Below are 17,067 nucleotides of genomic sequence, written 5' to 3'. Positions count from 1 at the left end.
CTTACCTTTAACCAGCAATTGGGGGAAGAGAGGCAGGCAGATTTCTATGAGCTTAAGACCAGCCTCATCTACATAGCACCCAGTTACAAAGTGAGACCCTGACTCAAACCACAAATCAAAACAAACACTGAAAAATTAGGCATCATCCTTTAATGCTTTAATAGAATGGAACCATGAAAACTCTTCCACCTACTTGGGTACTGGAGTTACCTACATTTAGATTGCTTTCAGAGTTCACTAAAACTTCGGGCCGCTTACCTTACTTAGGCCCTTTAAGCTACCCAGTGGCCATGGTAAGCAATCTCTCCCAGGCTTCCCTCTTTTTCCAAGGCTCTCTGAGTAACTATATTCTCCACACTCAGCAGATGGCTGTGTTGTTTATCATTCACTAGATTCTAGTGACTAGAATATAACACTCATAAAGGCAAGGCTTTGTTTATAGATGGATCTCATATTTTAGAACAGTGCCTGACACTTTATATGTTAGACAAACCAGTAAACAAATTGAGAAATTGGAGTCTATCAACTAAAAACTCCCAAGGGTCTCCTGCCCTTCAGGGTGCAATACAGTCATGTCTTCTCTCCCCATCTCCTCCAGTTTACCATGAAAACATCTCTTTTACTAACTAACCATTAACCACTTTACCTATGTGCCACATCACATCCGGCCCCACCTTTCTTCAACAAATATCTGTTTGTTGTTCTTTTAAAAATACCTCCAGCTAGTTATTCCTTCTCAAAGAATGTTTGTCCATATTTCTTTGAACAAAACTCAACTACCTGAACCTTAGAGAATTTTGAAGTTACACTATTTCACAAATATTCTTGTGTGTGTATGTCTGTCTGCCTGTCTGAGAGGAAGAGAGAATGTGTGTGTGGTGTGTGTTCTGTTCTTTCATGTTTTGCTTTATTCCCTTGAGATGGGACTCTCACTGAACCTGGAACCAGCTGTTCACTAGTAATCCCAGGGACCCTCCTGTCTTCACCAGTAACCTAGTGAGGGTACAGGCTTGTAACCCTCTGGGCTTTTCACATACTGCTGAGGACTTGAACTCAGGCCCTTGTGTGAAGCTCTTATCACAGCCATCGTCCTAACCCCAAGATACTGTCTCTTCAAGTAGATGTCTACATCTCCAATCTGCTTCGTCCTGCCCCCTCACTCTGTAGCAACCTGGGTTCCAGTATAGGCTGCAGAGTGTTCAAGAGAAAGCCTTTAGAAACCTATCAGCCCAAACCCCTGACCCTAACTCACTTGGTCATTCTCCTCATCGGGGCCCAGGACCCCTTTCTTCAAGCTCATTTTCTTAATTTGTGTGACATGTTCTCCCACCTTACAGTTCTCTCAGCTCCTCTGCCTACTCCTAAAATGATGATTCCCAGAGAAGCCTAGCCTGTTCTTTTCTATAAATACCCTGAATGAGCTCATCCACATTCACAGCAGCAACCAATACTTATATATTCTAATGATTCCCAAAACTCAATCCCTAGCCAAGTTCTGTTTTTACTAAATGTCAGACTTGAATATCCAATTATAAGATATCCCCAATGCAGATGACCATAAATACATAACTTTCAATCAGTCACCACCTCTTTCCAATGTAAACTTTCCTCTCTCCTCCCAATTCACTACCTCAGTTCATGGTTACGAAGTCAACTTCTTTATTCCCCTATCCTCCAGATCTATCTAGTTTACATCAACTCTCAGAGACAGTCACTACTTAAATCTCAAGTCCATGCCCTTGGGTAGTGTTTTAATTCAAACAATTATTCCTGACTAAACTGCTGCAACTAACCTACTTTGGAATTAAATGTGTCTTTCAATCCCAGTTACTACTTACACACACACCCTCCATCAAATATAACACTTCCCCACAATGAGTCTGAATGGTTATTCTAAAATGCAAGGTTGGTAATAACCAGTTGGAAATTGTTCTACTGGTCACCATTACTTAAAGCAACAGCTTTAGTTTTCCTTTTCTTTCATGTCTACTTTTATGTTTTATTATATATAAACATGCCTATTATGTAAGTTATGTGCCTGTCATACAAAATGTACTTCTATAAATACACACACATGTAGAACATATAATTTATAAATATATATATGTATGAAGGAAGATGCTTCAAATCTTTTATGGATACAGGCACATAAAAGTACATGAAAACCACTAACCTAAGGGAAACGGACAATCCTCTTAACATGACAGTCAAGAACTGGCCCCAGCTAGCTTTCTGCTCACATCTCTCTTTACCACCTTACCTTTCTAACAAGCGTACTCATACTCTGAAACTACCCACACTATCTTCCCACCCAAAATGTCCTAACCACCTTATTCACACCTTCCTCTAATTTTCGTTTGTTTTTCAAGTCTCAACTCAAACTTAGCTGGCTACATGAAACACCTGACGATCCAAGAAACTTCCTTCTCTGCAAGGTCTAACTCAGTGCGCATCACTGCAGCATTTAAGTCACAGCAATACCGTTTCTTGTTTACATGTCTATCGACTCCTTTTGTACTGCCAGTGCCTAGCATGACTCATGACGCAAACTAAGTGCTTATTTTACTTTTTGTAAACAAGTGCTCAAGAAGCACAGTATTAGCAAGGGCACCCGGAGCTTTGGTTTGTCTAACAGCAGGGAGAACAAGCACTCTTATGCTGAGGGCTGCTTTTCAGTAGTTGTTGTTGTTGTTGTTGTTGTTGTTGTTGTTGTTGTTTTAATAGTCAAGTATGGTGGTGTACATTCTTTCTCTCTCTACATTATTTTATTTTAGGTGCATAGGTTTCTGCCTTCAAATATGTCCAGCACCATGTGTGTGTCTGGTACCCAAGGAGGCCAGAAGAGGGCATCAGATCCTGTGAAAAACTGGGAGTTGTAGCTGATTGTGAGCCATCGTGTGGGTTTTGGGAATCCGACCCAGGTTGATTTGAAAGATCAACAAGTTCTCTTAACCACTAAGCCATCACTCCACCACCCTACCAATTTTAACTTTTTAATTTTAAAATGTACTTAAATTATGCTTGAGTTTTTAGGTGTTAGTCAGACAGATCTTTAGAAAGTATTTGTGTCATCTACCAAACTCCAGTCAATTGATCAATAGTACCAACATATTCTGAAAGATGCCTTAATAACATAAATCAAGACCTGAAGGCTCAGTGATTCTGATCAAACATGGTAAATTAATGACACACATTTATCTTCCTTTTCTAAAATTCCATTTAAGTCAAAGTGAAGGGAAAAGAAGGTATAAACCCATAACATCCAAGAACAGAAAGTGCATTTTTCAAGTATGGAAAACAAATTACAGTACCTGAGTTGGTAAAACAAGAAAGTGTCAAAGTATCCTCAAAAAGAAAGCTAAGTGAATTACCACCTGCCCGAAGAGAGGCAAGGTGATCGCAAAGGAGTGTGAAGTGTGGGACTTAACTGGGGTTGGCTGAAATTTTAATAGAGAGCAATGGGATCTCTACCTCAGCTCTAACATCAACTACCTTTCCCACAAACAGGAGCAGTACTTGAAAGAGGAGCATTAAGAAAAAAAAGACTACAAATGGACAACTCCCACCCCCATGCATGTAGTAGGAAATAGCCTTACCTTATCTCAGAATGCTACGAGGTATGGGTATGTGTGTTCAATTACTCTTCTTTAGAGAAATTAAGTAGCATGCAAGAATGAAAAGAGGTCTATCATCCAACAAACAGGCAGTTCATACAGAGCAAAGAGAAAAGGGGCAAGAAAATATTTCTAGCAGGCATGGTAGCACACGTCTATAATCCCAGCACTCAGAAGGCTGAGGCAGGATAGTTTAAAGCATGGGCTACAGAGTAAGACCTTGGCTTGGAAAGCAGGGAGAAAGGTAGGGGAGTTATTCCTTAAAAATACAAGGAATTTTCCAAATTTAGGGAGGTGAGTTGCTGGGTTTTCAAGAGCCCACTAAAATACTAAAGAACAAATGACTAGAAAGTAAAAACCAAAGCAGAGTTGGGAATATAACTCAGGGGCAAAGCACTGGGTTCAATCCACAGCCTGCAAATAAACAACAGCATTCAAGAAAAACACACATGAAATATCATCATGAAGTTCAGGTCATCAACACTACACGTCAAGACACAAGAAGCAGCAACAATCAGCTTCAATAGCACTGGAAACTAGAAGACAGTAAGTTAGGGGTCTAAGAAAGTAGGAGGACATTGTCTGTCTTTCTATATAAATACACTCAACAACTAGGAGAGAACAAATTCACATACCTAATACAGTGTCTGGAAAAAGTGTTTTCTACCCAGCCCTTGATAGAAAAATCACATTACAGAAAACTGTGCAGTTAAACACAACAGACACAGTATCCAGTAAATGAGACAGAATGATAAGGGAACATCTGGGATGCATAAGGAGTAACCCATCCACGTGGGAGTAGAAGCACAGAACTTCAAGGTTTCAGACTTGGAAAAGGAACCACGGGTACTTGGTATGAGATGCCAATTTTAAGATGGCCTCCAAGACCATTCCCCGGTGGACATTTGCACATAATCGAGAGCAGTGATTCTCAACCCGGAAGTCCAAGGACCCTTTCACAGGAAACACAGAAACAGAAAACATATTAATTATGATTCACAGCAGTAGCAGCATTACAGTTATGAAGTAAAAGTGAAAGTAACTGGATGGTTGGGTCTCCACACCATGAGGAACTGTATTAAAGGGTCGAAGCATTAGGAAGGTTGACAACCACTGCTCTAGAGAGTGAACAGTTGACCCGAGCAGGGGGTCACAAATGACACACAAATGACAGATCACAAGTTTGTTGATCCTGAATTAATCAAAAGGAAGATTATTATCCAAAGAGGTCTGGATCTATGCAGGTAAATGGCCAACCAAAAGGAGGCTCTCCTTGGCTGGTTTGGAAGAGACACAGTAAGCAAAGAAATTAATTCTGCTGAAAACCACAGGAATACAAGAGAAAATGTCCATAATCTCAATCCTAGTTTCTCCCTGGATTATCTTATGAAGAAGATCCAGCTAAGTGTCAATGCCTAGGCTCTTGGCCCACAGAAACGTCTGGATAACAAACAGGTGTTGTTTAAATCTTGGTAGTCTGTCATACAACAATAAAAGTCTAATATTTATGACACACAACTTAAAACTTTCTAAGCAAAATCAGTAATTTAGAATGAAGTTTTTTTGTTTAAGGCTTTTTTTTTTTTTTTTTTTTTTTTTTTGAGCTGAGGATCGAACCCAGGGCCTTGTGCTTGCTAGGCAAGCACTCTACCACTGAGCTAAATCCCCAACCAAATATGAATGAAATCATATTTTCTCCTAAAGCAGAAAACTTCAGAAGTCAAAGCCATCTCAGGTAGTTTTAAAAACAATACATTTAACAATGCCAGAAAGCAGAAGAAACCTTAATAGGAAATGGTCATACCTGGTAGGTGTGGCTAAAAGCAATCAGGTTCAAAGGTATGGTTTCAGACTATCCTGGATCTTCTAGCTTATAAAGAATAGATCAGCAGCTAAATCAGGTGTCCTGGCCCCAGTTTGTATCATGGTTTTTCTAACTTTAAAGTGTGTGGGTCATGCCTAGCGAAGGCGATAGGGAGGGAATGGGAGACAGTGGCACTTTAGGAACAGGTAAGCTTTCTGACTAGACAAAGGTGTTCACTTTTGTGATGGACTGCAGCATTCCTCAGTTAAGATCCAGCAGCAGCAGCAGCATCACCCGCAAACTCATAGACCCACTGAATACAGCATCTTTTTCTTTTTAACAAGCCCTCTAGGTGGTGCTGATATAGGCTCACAATTGTGAACAACTAATCTAGTATTTATTTCTGCTAGTATTTATTTCTGCTAGTATCATACTATGATCTAGTCTTCTTCCTGCTGTAGCCAAGAGGTAATGCAGTTCAAACCTGTATCTGACCTAGCTAACATAACATGATTGCTTTAATTTAAAAAATAAAAATAAAAAATAAAAAAATAAAAAGCTTGTAGAATAAAAAAGAGATCAGGCTAGAGATATGTTTCCTTGAGTAGAAGGTTTTAGAACAATGTGCTTAGGAAGTGTGTGTCACTTCCTCACAGTCCTCCCTAATCTCCACTCCTTTTACCTTACACTAGCTAATGACTGCATTAGAGCTTCGGAGGTGATTCCAAAAGGACAATTCAGGGGCTAGAGAGATGGCTCAGCACTGAAGAGCATGTGCTGCTCTTGGAGGACCTGAGCATTCATTTCCCAGAACCCACACGGCAGCTCACGGCAGCTCACAACAGTCTGTAACTCTAGTTACATGGCCTCCACAGGCACCAGGCTAAGTGTGTGGTGTGCATGCAAACATGCAGCAAAACATTCATACACATGACATAAAAATAAATATTTTTTAAAGAATAATGACAAGTTTAAATCTGGTACAGTATGGGCCAGCTTTTCCTTAGAGACTAGTATAGTAAATCAAGTAACAGAAACCATGTCATTCAGAAACTGCAACATGCTATATCCTGGCCCTCCACTTACAGGTCTTTTAAGCAGAGGGAAAATGTTCCAAATTAACATCTCAAGTGCTCCTCCTCCCTCCACCAGCCTGAGATCTTCAGAGAAACAGATTCTATCTACATAAGTATTCCAGAAACTGAAGTGCCCGATAACTACAAGGAGGGTTAGCTTATAAAAATTTCAATTTAAAGTCAACAGTGGAAATATTACACCAAACGTGTATGGTAATGTCAAAACGCTTATAAGTACTTCAAACATCCCAAACATAATACACTAAGCAGATTTAAAGTAAAATGCAGGGTTTTCATCATCTTAAAGGAAGACAAGAGACATGCATTTAAGAAACTCACCAAGAACCAAGCTTGCACTAAATTTGAATATTTTAGAAGGACTAGGAAGGATTAAACACAGCTTTCCAAAGCAATCACCGAGCATCCACTTAGGTTCCCTGAGCTAAGGACAAGAGCTCCCGGCAGCTGCAAGATTCAACACATGCTCTATCATTTCATAGTTGTAGAATGTTCTATTAGTCACATGTCCATAAAGATGCAGATATCATTAATATCCTGATAACTGTCAGCAGAATAATCCTTACATTTAAAACAGTTCTGCTGGTCAAGTAGGGTAACTACTTCTTTAGTCAATCTTGAAAATAATGAACTAAGATTTTACATGTAGAAGTGAAAACTGATACAAATGCCTGTAAAACTATATACATGAACAGTTACTGACTGTGGTAGTATTATACTATAGATATTAACATTCTTTAAATACTTTCACTCTTAAATCCCAAGAGAAAACGTTAAAACTTAAACGTACTCATTGTAGAGCAACTAAACAATTCAGAAAGACTCAAACACTTTCACAACTGGTCTTCCCAGAAACATGGCAGCACTTTAAAGCCTTTCTCATCTTTTTTTGTATATACAAACACACTTTATGTATGCAGTCCTAAAACATATACACTCATACATTTTGTGTTTATTTTATTGCTTTATGTGTTTGCCTGCATGCCTATTTGTGGACTACATGTATGCCTGGTGACAGAGGCCAGAAGAGAACATCAGATCCTCTGAACTGGAGTTATAGATAGCCATGGGCTGCCATGTAGGGGTTGGGAATAGAATCCAGGCTCTCTTGGAAGAGCAGCCAGTGCTCTTGACCACTGAGCCATCTCTCCAGTTCCATTATACACTTTTGCATCACGGCAAACTCTACCATCTTTGAAACTATTCTTTAGACTAGCTTCCTGCCACATTAACAGCCTGTAACTCCACCTATGGACTAAACACTGATTACTCAGAATATTGTAATTTGTCACAAAATAAAATTAAACAGTAACACTGTCATTAATAGTTTATACTTTACCCCAGATTATCATCAAAATAGTAATGCATACGCATATATTTAACATTAACAAAATACCAAATAAAAGAAATGAAAAGCCACAATTACAGAATTACACAATTCTGTAGATTACTTATATTAAGCTAAATATATAAGTAACCAAACTACCTTCTAAATGTTTATAGTTATATCCTCAGATTAACACTGCTATCCACCTTGGCCAGAGAAGCTTTCTTTTACAGTGGCTGACATTCAACAGAGACTCTTAACTATTCTGAAAATAAACGACTGTTGAATGCTCAGCCCTAAACTGGACATCATCCTTCCAAGACTCAGAGAACATCAAAAAAGGGAAGCAGGAACAGTGTTAACTGCTAAAAAAGGTGGTTCTCAACCTGTGGGTCACGACTCCTTTGACATTTGACAAACCCTTATCTCCAAAGATATTTACATTATGATTCATAACAGTAGCAAAATTACAGTTACCAAGTAGCAACAAAAATAATCTTAAGGTTGGGGGTCACCACATGAGGAACTGTATTAAAGGGTCACAGTGCAAATCACCGTGCTAGAGGATAGGCGTCCTACAAAATGCTGCTTTCCAGACAGGACAAGAGCAATCTCATCAAGAATGAATACACAGCAGCTATGACTACCTGCACGCTTCCACATACGCGTGCGTGCACACAAACACATGAAAGTAGGATTTGGGAAGGGGAGGCTGTCTATAAGAGAAGGAGGATGCAGGAGAGAGCAATGGGGTGAATATGTTCCCAAATCACTGCATACATGCATGAACTTGTCAAAAACTTAACAAAGTAATAACTACTGATTATCAGCAGAGAAGGTAAAGGGCATTCTGCAAGATCTGGAACTGTTTTTGCTTTTTTAATCAACAATCTTAAGAAAGTTGGCTTAAAGGGTGACGGAGTCTTCTCACTCTTGAGTAAAGGCTTCTCTGTGTAGTCCTGGAACTCATTCTATAGACCAGGCTGGCCTTGAACTCAGATATCTGCCTTCTTGTGCTGAAACTAAAGGTGTGTGCCCCCATGCTCAGCTCTTCTCAGTTGAACCTACACAGTGATCCCTGGTAATACTATTAGAGTAGGTGGAGTCCTTATTAAGTAGTATAATGCAAGCAACAGGGCAATTAAGCAAACCACACACATTTCAATGTTAAAAGCCAAAAGACACATTTGCAACAAGTAAGATAGGAAACAACCCCATTTTACAAAAGAGCACGTAAAAAGCAGCACACAAAAAGCTAAAGGGATGGTAAGATCAAAGTAACTGTCCTAAGTTTAGGAATACTGGAGGACACAGATAACATTTTCTAAGTTGAGTTCTTTGATAGCTAATTCCATTCCAAATGAGTTACCAGTGATCATTATTAAGAGCCTAATAGGAGAACCTGAAAGTGCCAGGGACGAAAACTCAGAAATCACCAAAATACCTTACAGAATAACCCTAAGACTTATCACAAATATTTAAGAAAGACAGGAAAGCAATAGTAAGTTCTCAAGCAAACCTGAGGCATACTTAAGCACAAAAAAGAATCTAGCAATCTACCTATATAAAGAAAATAATAACTGACATATTCCAATTACTAGAACTCAGGATTCTTCTGTATACTAAGAATGGGACTTAATTTACTCAAATCCCTTCAGCTAATTTTCCAAGTGTGCTGCTGTGTCACAAACCCGTCTGTTTGAAGCACTTTGAGCCATGAGAATACACTTCAGAGCTAAGGCTCCAGTTGCCCTGTCTCCTGGTGGTAGTGGAAGACCTGAATCCAGGACCTCAGCTTGTTGAGCAACCTGCTCCACCACTGAGGTATACCCCCAGACTCAACAACTAACAACAGTGTGTAACTAGGAGCGAGTCCTTCTGTGATAAAGTCAAGGACGATCTCTTTTATGGTCTTCTGGACTCTGCAGCATGTGGACACGTGGATCCAGATATGCCATAAACCTAAGACGTGGCAACAACGCCTAAACCACTCTATACAGTAATGAAAACTGCAAGTTATCTACAGGTCTGAAACAGTTTTTGTTTTGAGTTTCTCTTACATTCTAATTCTTGTTTGGTAGTTTTACAAAAAGCTGTCAATTCTTACAACCTTTCTGCCTCAGGACTTAGTACTAACCCTTTCATTTCAAACATAATGAGAAAGAGCTCTTCATGATTTACTGACTACTGAGAGAAAATATCCAGAGCTAGGGAGATGGTTCTGTGGACTGGAGGCTTGGCGCAAATGTGAAGCCCAGCGTGGCGTCTGAATCCCCAGAACCCATGTGAAAACCAGGTGGGTGGAACAGTCCCAGAACTTGGGAGGGGACAGAGAGACAGGAATCCCTAAAGCAGGCTGGCTAGCGAGACTGGCCAAAAACAATGAGCTCCAGGTTCAGCAAGAGACCCTCTGGCAATCTAAGGTGCAGAGCTATCAAGGAAGATACTGATATCAATCTCAGGACTCACAAGCACACTAGCACACAATTATGTGCACCCAGAAACACACACCTTTCCTGAACACATGAAACACACACTCACACACACTATACACACATACATGTTCACTTAAAAAAAAAGAGAGACACCCCTAGGGCAGAGTCAATTTTACAATACTATTAGGAATTACAGAGGTTAAGATGACTCTTCAAAAGCAGGAAAGACTGCAGGGGTTAACCATATCACAAGGATAAAACACTGATTAGACATTTTTTAGATTTCACAAACCATTTTATTTTCTAATAAGAAAAAATGAGAAAAATTTGATCAGCCTACCTTAAGAAGAGAAAGGATAGTTAAGTAAAAATGAGAGTCAGTTTTATGTGTTAAAAATTATTTTGCTATAAAAAGCCACATACATTTAAGATTTTTGGAAAACTTAAAAATAAGATAAATAAAATGAAAGTAGAGGAAAAAGCCAAATACTGAAAAGATATGCATGCCAATTACTCAATCTTCTTTTCTCAAAAACATTATTTAAAAAACAAGAACGAGGAACAAGGTTTAGTTTTCTTGCCCCTCCTTCCTTAGACCTTAGGAAGACAAAATGTACCAACATGCTAGATTACAATGGACAGGGAAGACTACCACTAAGTATGAATGGAGTGCAGGGGCACTCCCAACACTCAGGGGCTGGGGAAGCAAGCTATGGGTCACAAGTCCCATGTAGCTACCTGGGCTACATGATAAAACTCTTTCAAACATAAGGTAGGTAGAGAAGGAAATGGAGAGGGGAGAGCAAGGGGAGGAAGAAGGGGCTGGAGGAAGTAGGAAGTGCTCTGTAAATTTTGATTTTTTTGATCTAAAAGAAAGATTCTAGACACACAATTATTACCTCCCCTCCCCCCGGAGCTGAGGACCGAACCCAGGACCTTGTGGTTGCTAGGCAAGAGCTCTCCACTGAATCCCCAACCCCTAGACACACAATTTTATTCCTACACTGTTGACTGGGTTTCATTGTTGAGTTTCCCCTATACTCCTATAATACCATTCATGTATGGGGTGTGGTGGTACACACCTGTAATGCCAGTACTCTGGGATGGCCAATCTGAGCAACTTAGCAAGATCCTGTGTCTCAAGGACAAAAAAGGTCTGAATTTTTTTGTTTGTTTCCTTCTCAATTCTTGTACACAGATTAAACCTACCTACAATTACCCTTATCACATACAAGTTCTTCTGTAATTAACTTGAACTCTTACAATACCTCAAAATCTCTCAGTTAAAAAAACTTAAAAAATGAAAGTCTTCCAGACCTCCAGGAAAACCTTGTTTCTTCTACAAACAAGGTTTCTTGTAAACTGCACTGTCATACACTAAGTATATGTACCACAAATCCTAAGGTATTAAAAAACAAGCAACAAAAGCCTGCACATTACACTTGACTAGACAGGTCCTAACCACACACACTAGGGCTACCTAAAACAGTCACTTAAACCTTATAGCAGGAACTGACAATTCCAGAGAATACTACATGTTCAGGATTCATTTTCCTGTTCTATTCAGTTAGCAATATCCAAGACAGAGAGACAACTCCAATGGCAGAACAGAGATCCATCCCATCTCCTGAGATGTAATGGCTTTTAATCTTGACTGCCAGTAACACAAGCAACACACTACAAGGACAGTCAGCTTCTCTGGTCAACTCCCCAGCTCGTTCTCACACAGCCCCTCAGTATGGCGAGCACCTACTCCTCTCTGAGCACACCATGCAGCTTCCACCATTTCTGAACCTGAAAACTCGGAGTTCTAAAGCCCCACTCTAAATGCCACCGACACGCTTCCCAACTACACCCTCTCCACGGTGGAACTTCCCAGCGCCTGTCCAATTATTCACTTCCTTTACCCAGCAGAGATCATTGTTTTAGCTTGGTGTTTCTATAGTCCCGAAATGTTCCCATCACACCACCCTGAGCAACGTTTTTTCAAATTGCCAGTTTCTACCACAGTTTTTTAAATCTAAGTAGTGGGTCTTCCCTATCATTTCTTCTTGAAAATGAAATGGAATATAATTGAATAGAAAATATCAGACTATATCACATAAAGTAAGAATATTTTGTGCCATTTTATCATTTAAATGAGAGTACTAGGTTACAGCATAAAAATGTATAGCTGCCAACAGGTCATATATTTTTTAATTTGTCTGGCTTTTTTTTTTTTAAAGCAGGCTCTTTCTTACAGCCCAGACTGGCCTCAAACTCCAGACCCTCCTGCCTCTGTTTTCTAAGGACCAGATGTGCAGGGCATGCCACACCAGGCTGGGATCTCTTACGTTTTAAAAGGCCAGTCTATAGCATAACAAAGTCTTTCATTGGCCTACAATGCTCTCACCTGGTCCTGGATAAAGTTCTAGAGACTCACTCCTCTATATCCAAAGGAGTCCATGCAAGCAAGGCTTTTCTGCAGTGGTTCTGTCCATCACTGGTCTACCTAAATGCCTTCTAATCTGTCTACAAGGCCTAGCTGTACTCACCTGCTCCAAAGTCTTTTTATCCTTCCTAGAGCAGCAAATAGACTGTGTGCCTCTACAAATGCCCCCACTTGACTGCTCTTTTATCATTTCGCATCTTACTTTAACCAAGATTCCCCAGTTCTAACCTATAAACTCAACAACATTCGGCTGAGCACATGCCACACAATTGGTGCTGAACGTGTGGTAAATTAACAAAGAACTGAGGACTTAAACTGTTAGGAATAGGAAGACGGTTGCCTTTACAAAGTGCACTCCTACTGCGATGGTGGGTTCCCACATTTCTACTGCCACCCTAGAGCCTTCAGCAGAACCAGCTTCAGTTTCTCATCTTTCAGCAAAGGCGACCCCAGGTAACAGTGCAGCAGAGTTTATGGGAAAAAGGCTCAAAATTTGCAGAGTTGGGTAGATATCAGAAAAACAAACAAAAATATCATCATCCATTTGTAGGGAAACTCCTATTTTGTATGTAACTATCTCTTAATAGAGTCTAAACTAAATAGAAACAAAAAGTAGCTCAAAATAACTGGCCAAAGTGACGTGATAAGGGCTGCCTTCTCAAGTGTTCTCAGAGCTCCAGACTAAGTACATCATGGTATACTTCCAGGGGTGCACAACCTAACAGAAACCCCTCCTGGAGATGCTGAAGCTTCTCGTGGGTTTCATCTTACATAGACTTTATCTGTAAGGAGTCTGATACACGGATGTTTACACAGCCATACTTGAGCTGACCTCACTCCAGTTCAACACAGTGTGTGCGCTTTTGACAGACTCTGCCAACTGCTGGTTTCAGCTGTTCTCTTCCTTTTCCACAGTGCATAAACTAGTATTACAGGACTCATTTTTCCTGTCTAATTATTTTAGTTTAACCAGTCCTTTACCCCTTAATTATACCTACAATTAAATCTAATGTAAATCCTATTATAACTTAACATTCATCAAAAGTCCATCTGTAATATATAAACTTCCTTATCCACGTGAAATTCTGGATATTCGTCCACATAAGGTAATTTAGGACCGCCTGGGAAAACTTTCAAGGTCATATAATATTAACTTACTTTCAAAGAGGCCCAGATGGCTATGCTTATTCACCTACAAAGGGTAGAAACGTGTGCAAATGCCTTTGCTGTATGATGTTCTCTTTATTTCTACTAACCCTTCCTCTTTCAACAACGCAGACAAACCAAGGCACCCTCAATAAGAAAGGGTCACATTCCCAACAGAAAAGCGCTCTTAACTGCTGAGCCATCTCTCCAGCCCTCCTTTCTAGATCTCTCAGTACTCAGCCATCGTCACATTGACCATGAAGTTTTGGCACCTGAATTTTGAAGGGGCAAACTCAAATTACAGCACTCACCAGTCAGGGCTCTATTACAGCCTTATTTTATATGTTATTTTTAATTTTTTATTTTATTCATTTTTTTAAATTTTAATTTATGTGTGTCAGTGTTTTGTCTGCATGTATGTATGAGCACCACTTGCAAGCCTGGCACCTGCAGTGGTCAAAAATGGGTATCAGAACCCTGGGAACTGGAGTGAGAGTTGTGAACCACCATGTGGGTGCTGGGAATTGAACCCAGGTCCTCTGAAAGAGCAACAAGTGCTCTTAAGCCCCAAGCCATCTCTCCAGCCCCTTAAAAATATTTTTCACAAAAAGGCTAGTGAGTTGTTTATAAACAAATTATGTTGTATCTAAATGTATTTCATGGAAGTAGCTTAGACTCATATTCCCAACACTAGTCTCCTTAGTAGTAAATGAATCTCTTCACTTGGTAAAACAGTGGGCGTTCATGTAAAGAGACAGAAAGCTGAGTCTCTTCCCTGACGCTGCCACTCCAGTCTGGGGAAGGCAGCCTTCTTGGTGAGAACCGCCACCTGATCTTGATGGTAGGTACGAGTGCATGTGACACCCCAACGTGACCTAAACAACACATTTTAAACTATGGACCTGCATACAATCAAGGGAAATCATACTTCAAAGGTCTCCAATATCAATTTTTTTTTTTTTTAGAATTTTCTCATTTAAAAATTCGTGCAACTGATTCAAAACATTTTCAAACGCCATTATTTCCTAGCTTAAACAGTTTAGAAGAAAAAAGCCAACTAACTACTGACTATTAAATGAGGAAAGGGGGGGGGAGTCATTTTTACAAGTTGGAAAAACTTTCATACTCCTTATTTTACACATGAGAATACAGTCCATCCACAAAGGTTAAGTAATTTGCAGAAGGTCACTAAAGCTACTAGTAGCACCAGAAATAGAATAAGGTATTTTAATTACATTCTTACCCCTGTCATTTAAGTATTAAATATAATTAGCAACTCTTAATTAATTTCTGAGGAAGGGCTCCTGTGACATGTGTTCTACATTTTCAAAGTTGTATAAGCTAATAAACTTCAAATTTTAACTGTCAGAACAAAAAGGAACTCCTCCAGAACGTTAAGGTGTGTGCTCCTAATAAATCACCACAATGAATTTCAAAATCCACCCTTCCAAACCTGGTCCCCCAACTATGTATTTATCGGTTAATTTGGCCACAGAAGAATTCAGAGACAGCGTGGATAATACACTAAAGAAATGAATAGATCACCGCTCCCATAACACGGGTTTCCAGCTTAAATAGAGGAGAGCTCCCAGCATTTTATTAAGCTGAAGTGTTTAGAATGAAAAGTTTGGAAAATGCATTCTTGGCTGGCTTATGTTGAAGACGTAAATCTGACACGGCTGAGTCAAGCCAAAGGTCTGAGCTTAAAAAAGAAGAGCAGAAAGAGTGACCAAGTTCCTTCAACCAAAAGCTCGCTCTCTCTCTCCAGCAACCACACTGTGGAGACCGCAACAGTGAGACTCCGAGATTTGCGTTTTAACGCCCAGTAAACTGACGCTGTGCATTTAGCTTCCGATGTTCAAGGATAAAACAGGGCAGTGAGGGCAACAATTTACAAGGGATCAGTTTCAAGGACTGTCGTCTAACTACTCATTACAACCGTCCCTTTGTGCAACTGATTATTTCCCCAAAGTACTGAAAGAATGTGGGCAGCTCTTCTCTTTAATACCGGTCAAACAAACCTAAGATGGCAAGATTTTGGTAACCTATACAGCGCTATGATCAATTAAGAGGTACGGGGTAGACTAGTGCATGGTCTCCATACATATCATTGATAAGACTATAACTGAGTTACAAACAACACTACACGTTCTGATTAGGACCCCTGGTGTCGCTCTACAATAATACAAATATAATCTCTATTTTAAAGTAATACCCGTTTAACAAGGGACAGAATTTAAAAACAGTCGCCGCCACCGCTCAACTCACACACGCATAAACAGATTTAAAGCTGTGATAAGCACAAAATCCTTACCCCATTTTGCCCAATGAAAACTTGCTCTGAAGTTTCTGCTCTTAGGCTACAGAAATAACTTCCAAGGAATTTTCTCCGTCTGTTATTTCGCAGTTGCTTTTCCACCCCCGAGATCTTTTCCGGAGGTAATTCAACGACGCTGACAAGTCAGTTAGTTCTTGTCGGTAAAAAGATTTCACTCGCGCTGATACCAAAACGTTCAAACATTTGCTTATTTGGAATTGAAAAGGTTGCGCGGAGACTATAGCACTCAAACTACTCCACAAAATCGGGTGTACATGTAGGAAACCGCAAAACCCAGCTTCACCGAGTCTTATAAAAAACGAGTTCGCTGGTCATTTCGCTCCCGGCCCCTCGGCACTCCAGGGAGCCAGGTAACTCGGCCTTCTCTGGGCTAAGGCGGTGGGTTCAAATTTCACCACACCAGGTCCCTAGGGGTGGAGCGTGCAACCCAACGCGACGTGCACTTTAATAAAAAAAAAAAAAAATTAATTAAAAAAAAATCCTACAAGCAGCAATGCCACTGTCTCCCTTCGCTTACATTAAAAAAAAAAAATCTCCAAGTGCAAACCCCGGCCGCTCGCGATGTGCACGGCACACCACATTGGAATCTTGTCCTCTGAAGGTTCGTCCTCCTAAGACTCGGAGCAGAGAGGAGGTGGAGAGCAGGCGGAGAAGGCTGGGGAGGATCGATTCGTTCTCTCGAGGAGCAGCAGCGGAGCCATTTCCAGGCTGGCGGCTAGCTGGGGGCGCAGCGGCCGCCGGGGAGCAGCGCAGGGGGCCCGAGCCCACCTCCCTCGGCTTCCCGGCCCCCGCCGAGCACAATGGAGCCCCGCTCGCGGCCGCCCCCTCTTCCCGCCTCTCCTCCTCGCGGCCACCGGCGGCCTCGGGCTCCAGACGGC

General features: G+C 40.6%; 1 protein-coding gene across 2 annotated transcripts in view; it reads right to left on the bottom strand.

Annotated features, from left to right (window-relative positions):
* Positions 1 to 16,665, bottom strand: part of Homer1 (homer scaffold protein 1) — a 112,898-nt gene extending 96,233 nt beyond the window's left edge. For both annotated transcript variants that reach the window (XM_036207068.1, XM_036207067.1), the window contains exon 1: positions 16,166 to 16,665. In XM_036207068.1, coding sequence (XP_036062961.1) covers positions 16,166 to 16,170 — 5 coding nt within the window. In that variant the 5' untranslated portion in view covers positions 16,171 to 16,665. The remainder of the gene's footprint in view (positions 1 to 16,165) is intronic.
* Positions 16,666 to 17,067: the final 402 nt, after the last annotated feature.

This window comes from Onychomys torridus, chromosome 15 (genome assembly GCF_903995425.1).
Source record: "Onychomys torridus chromosome 15, mOncTor1.1, whole genome shotgun sequence".
NCBI classification, from domain to species: domain Eukaryota; kingdom Metazoa; phylum Chordata; class Mammalia; order Rodentia; family Cricetidae; genus Onychomys; species Onychomys torridus.
Note: the sequence above shows the minus strand (reverse complement) of the source record. Positions and strands in the feature narration are given on the sequence as shown.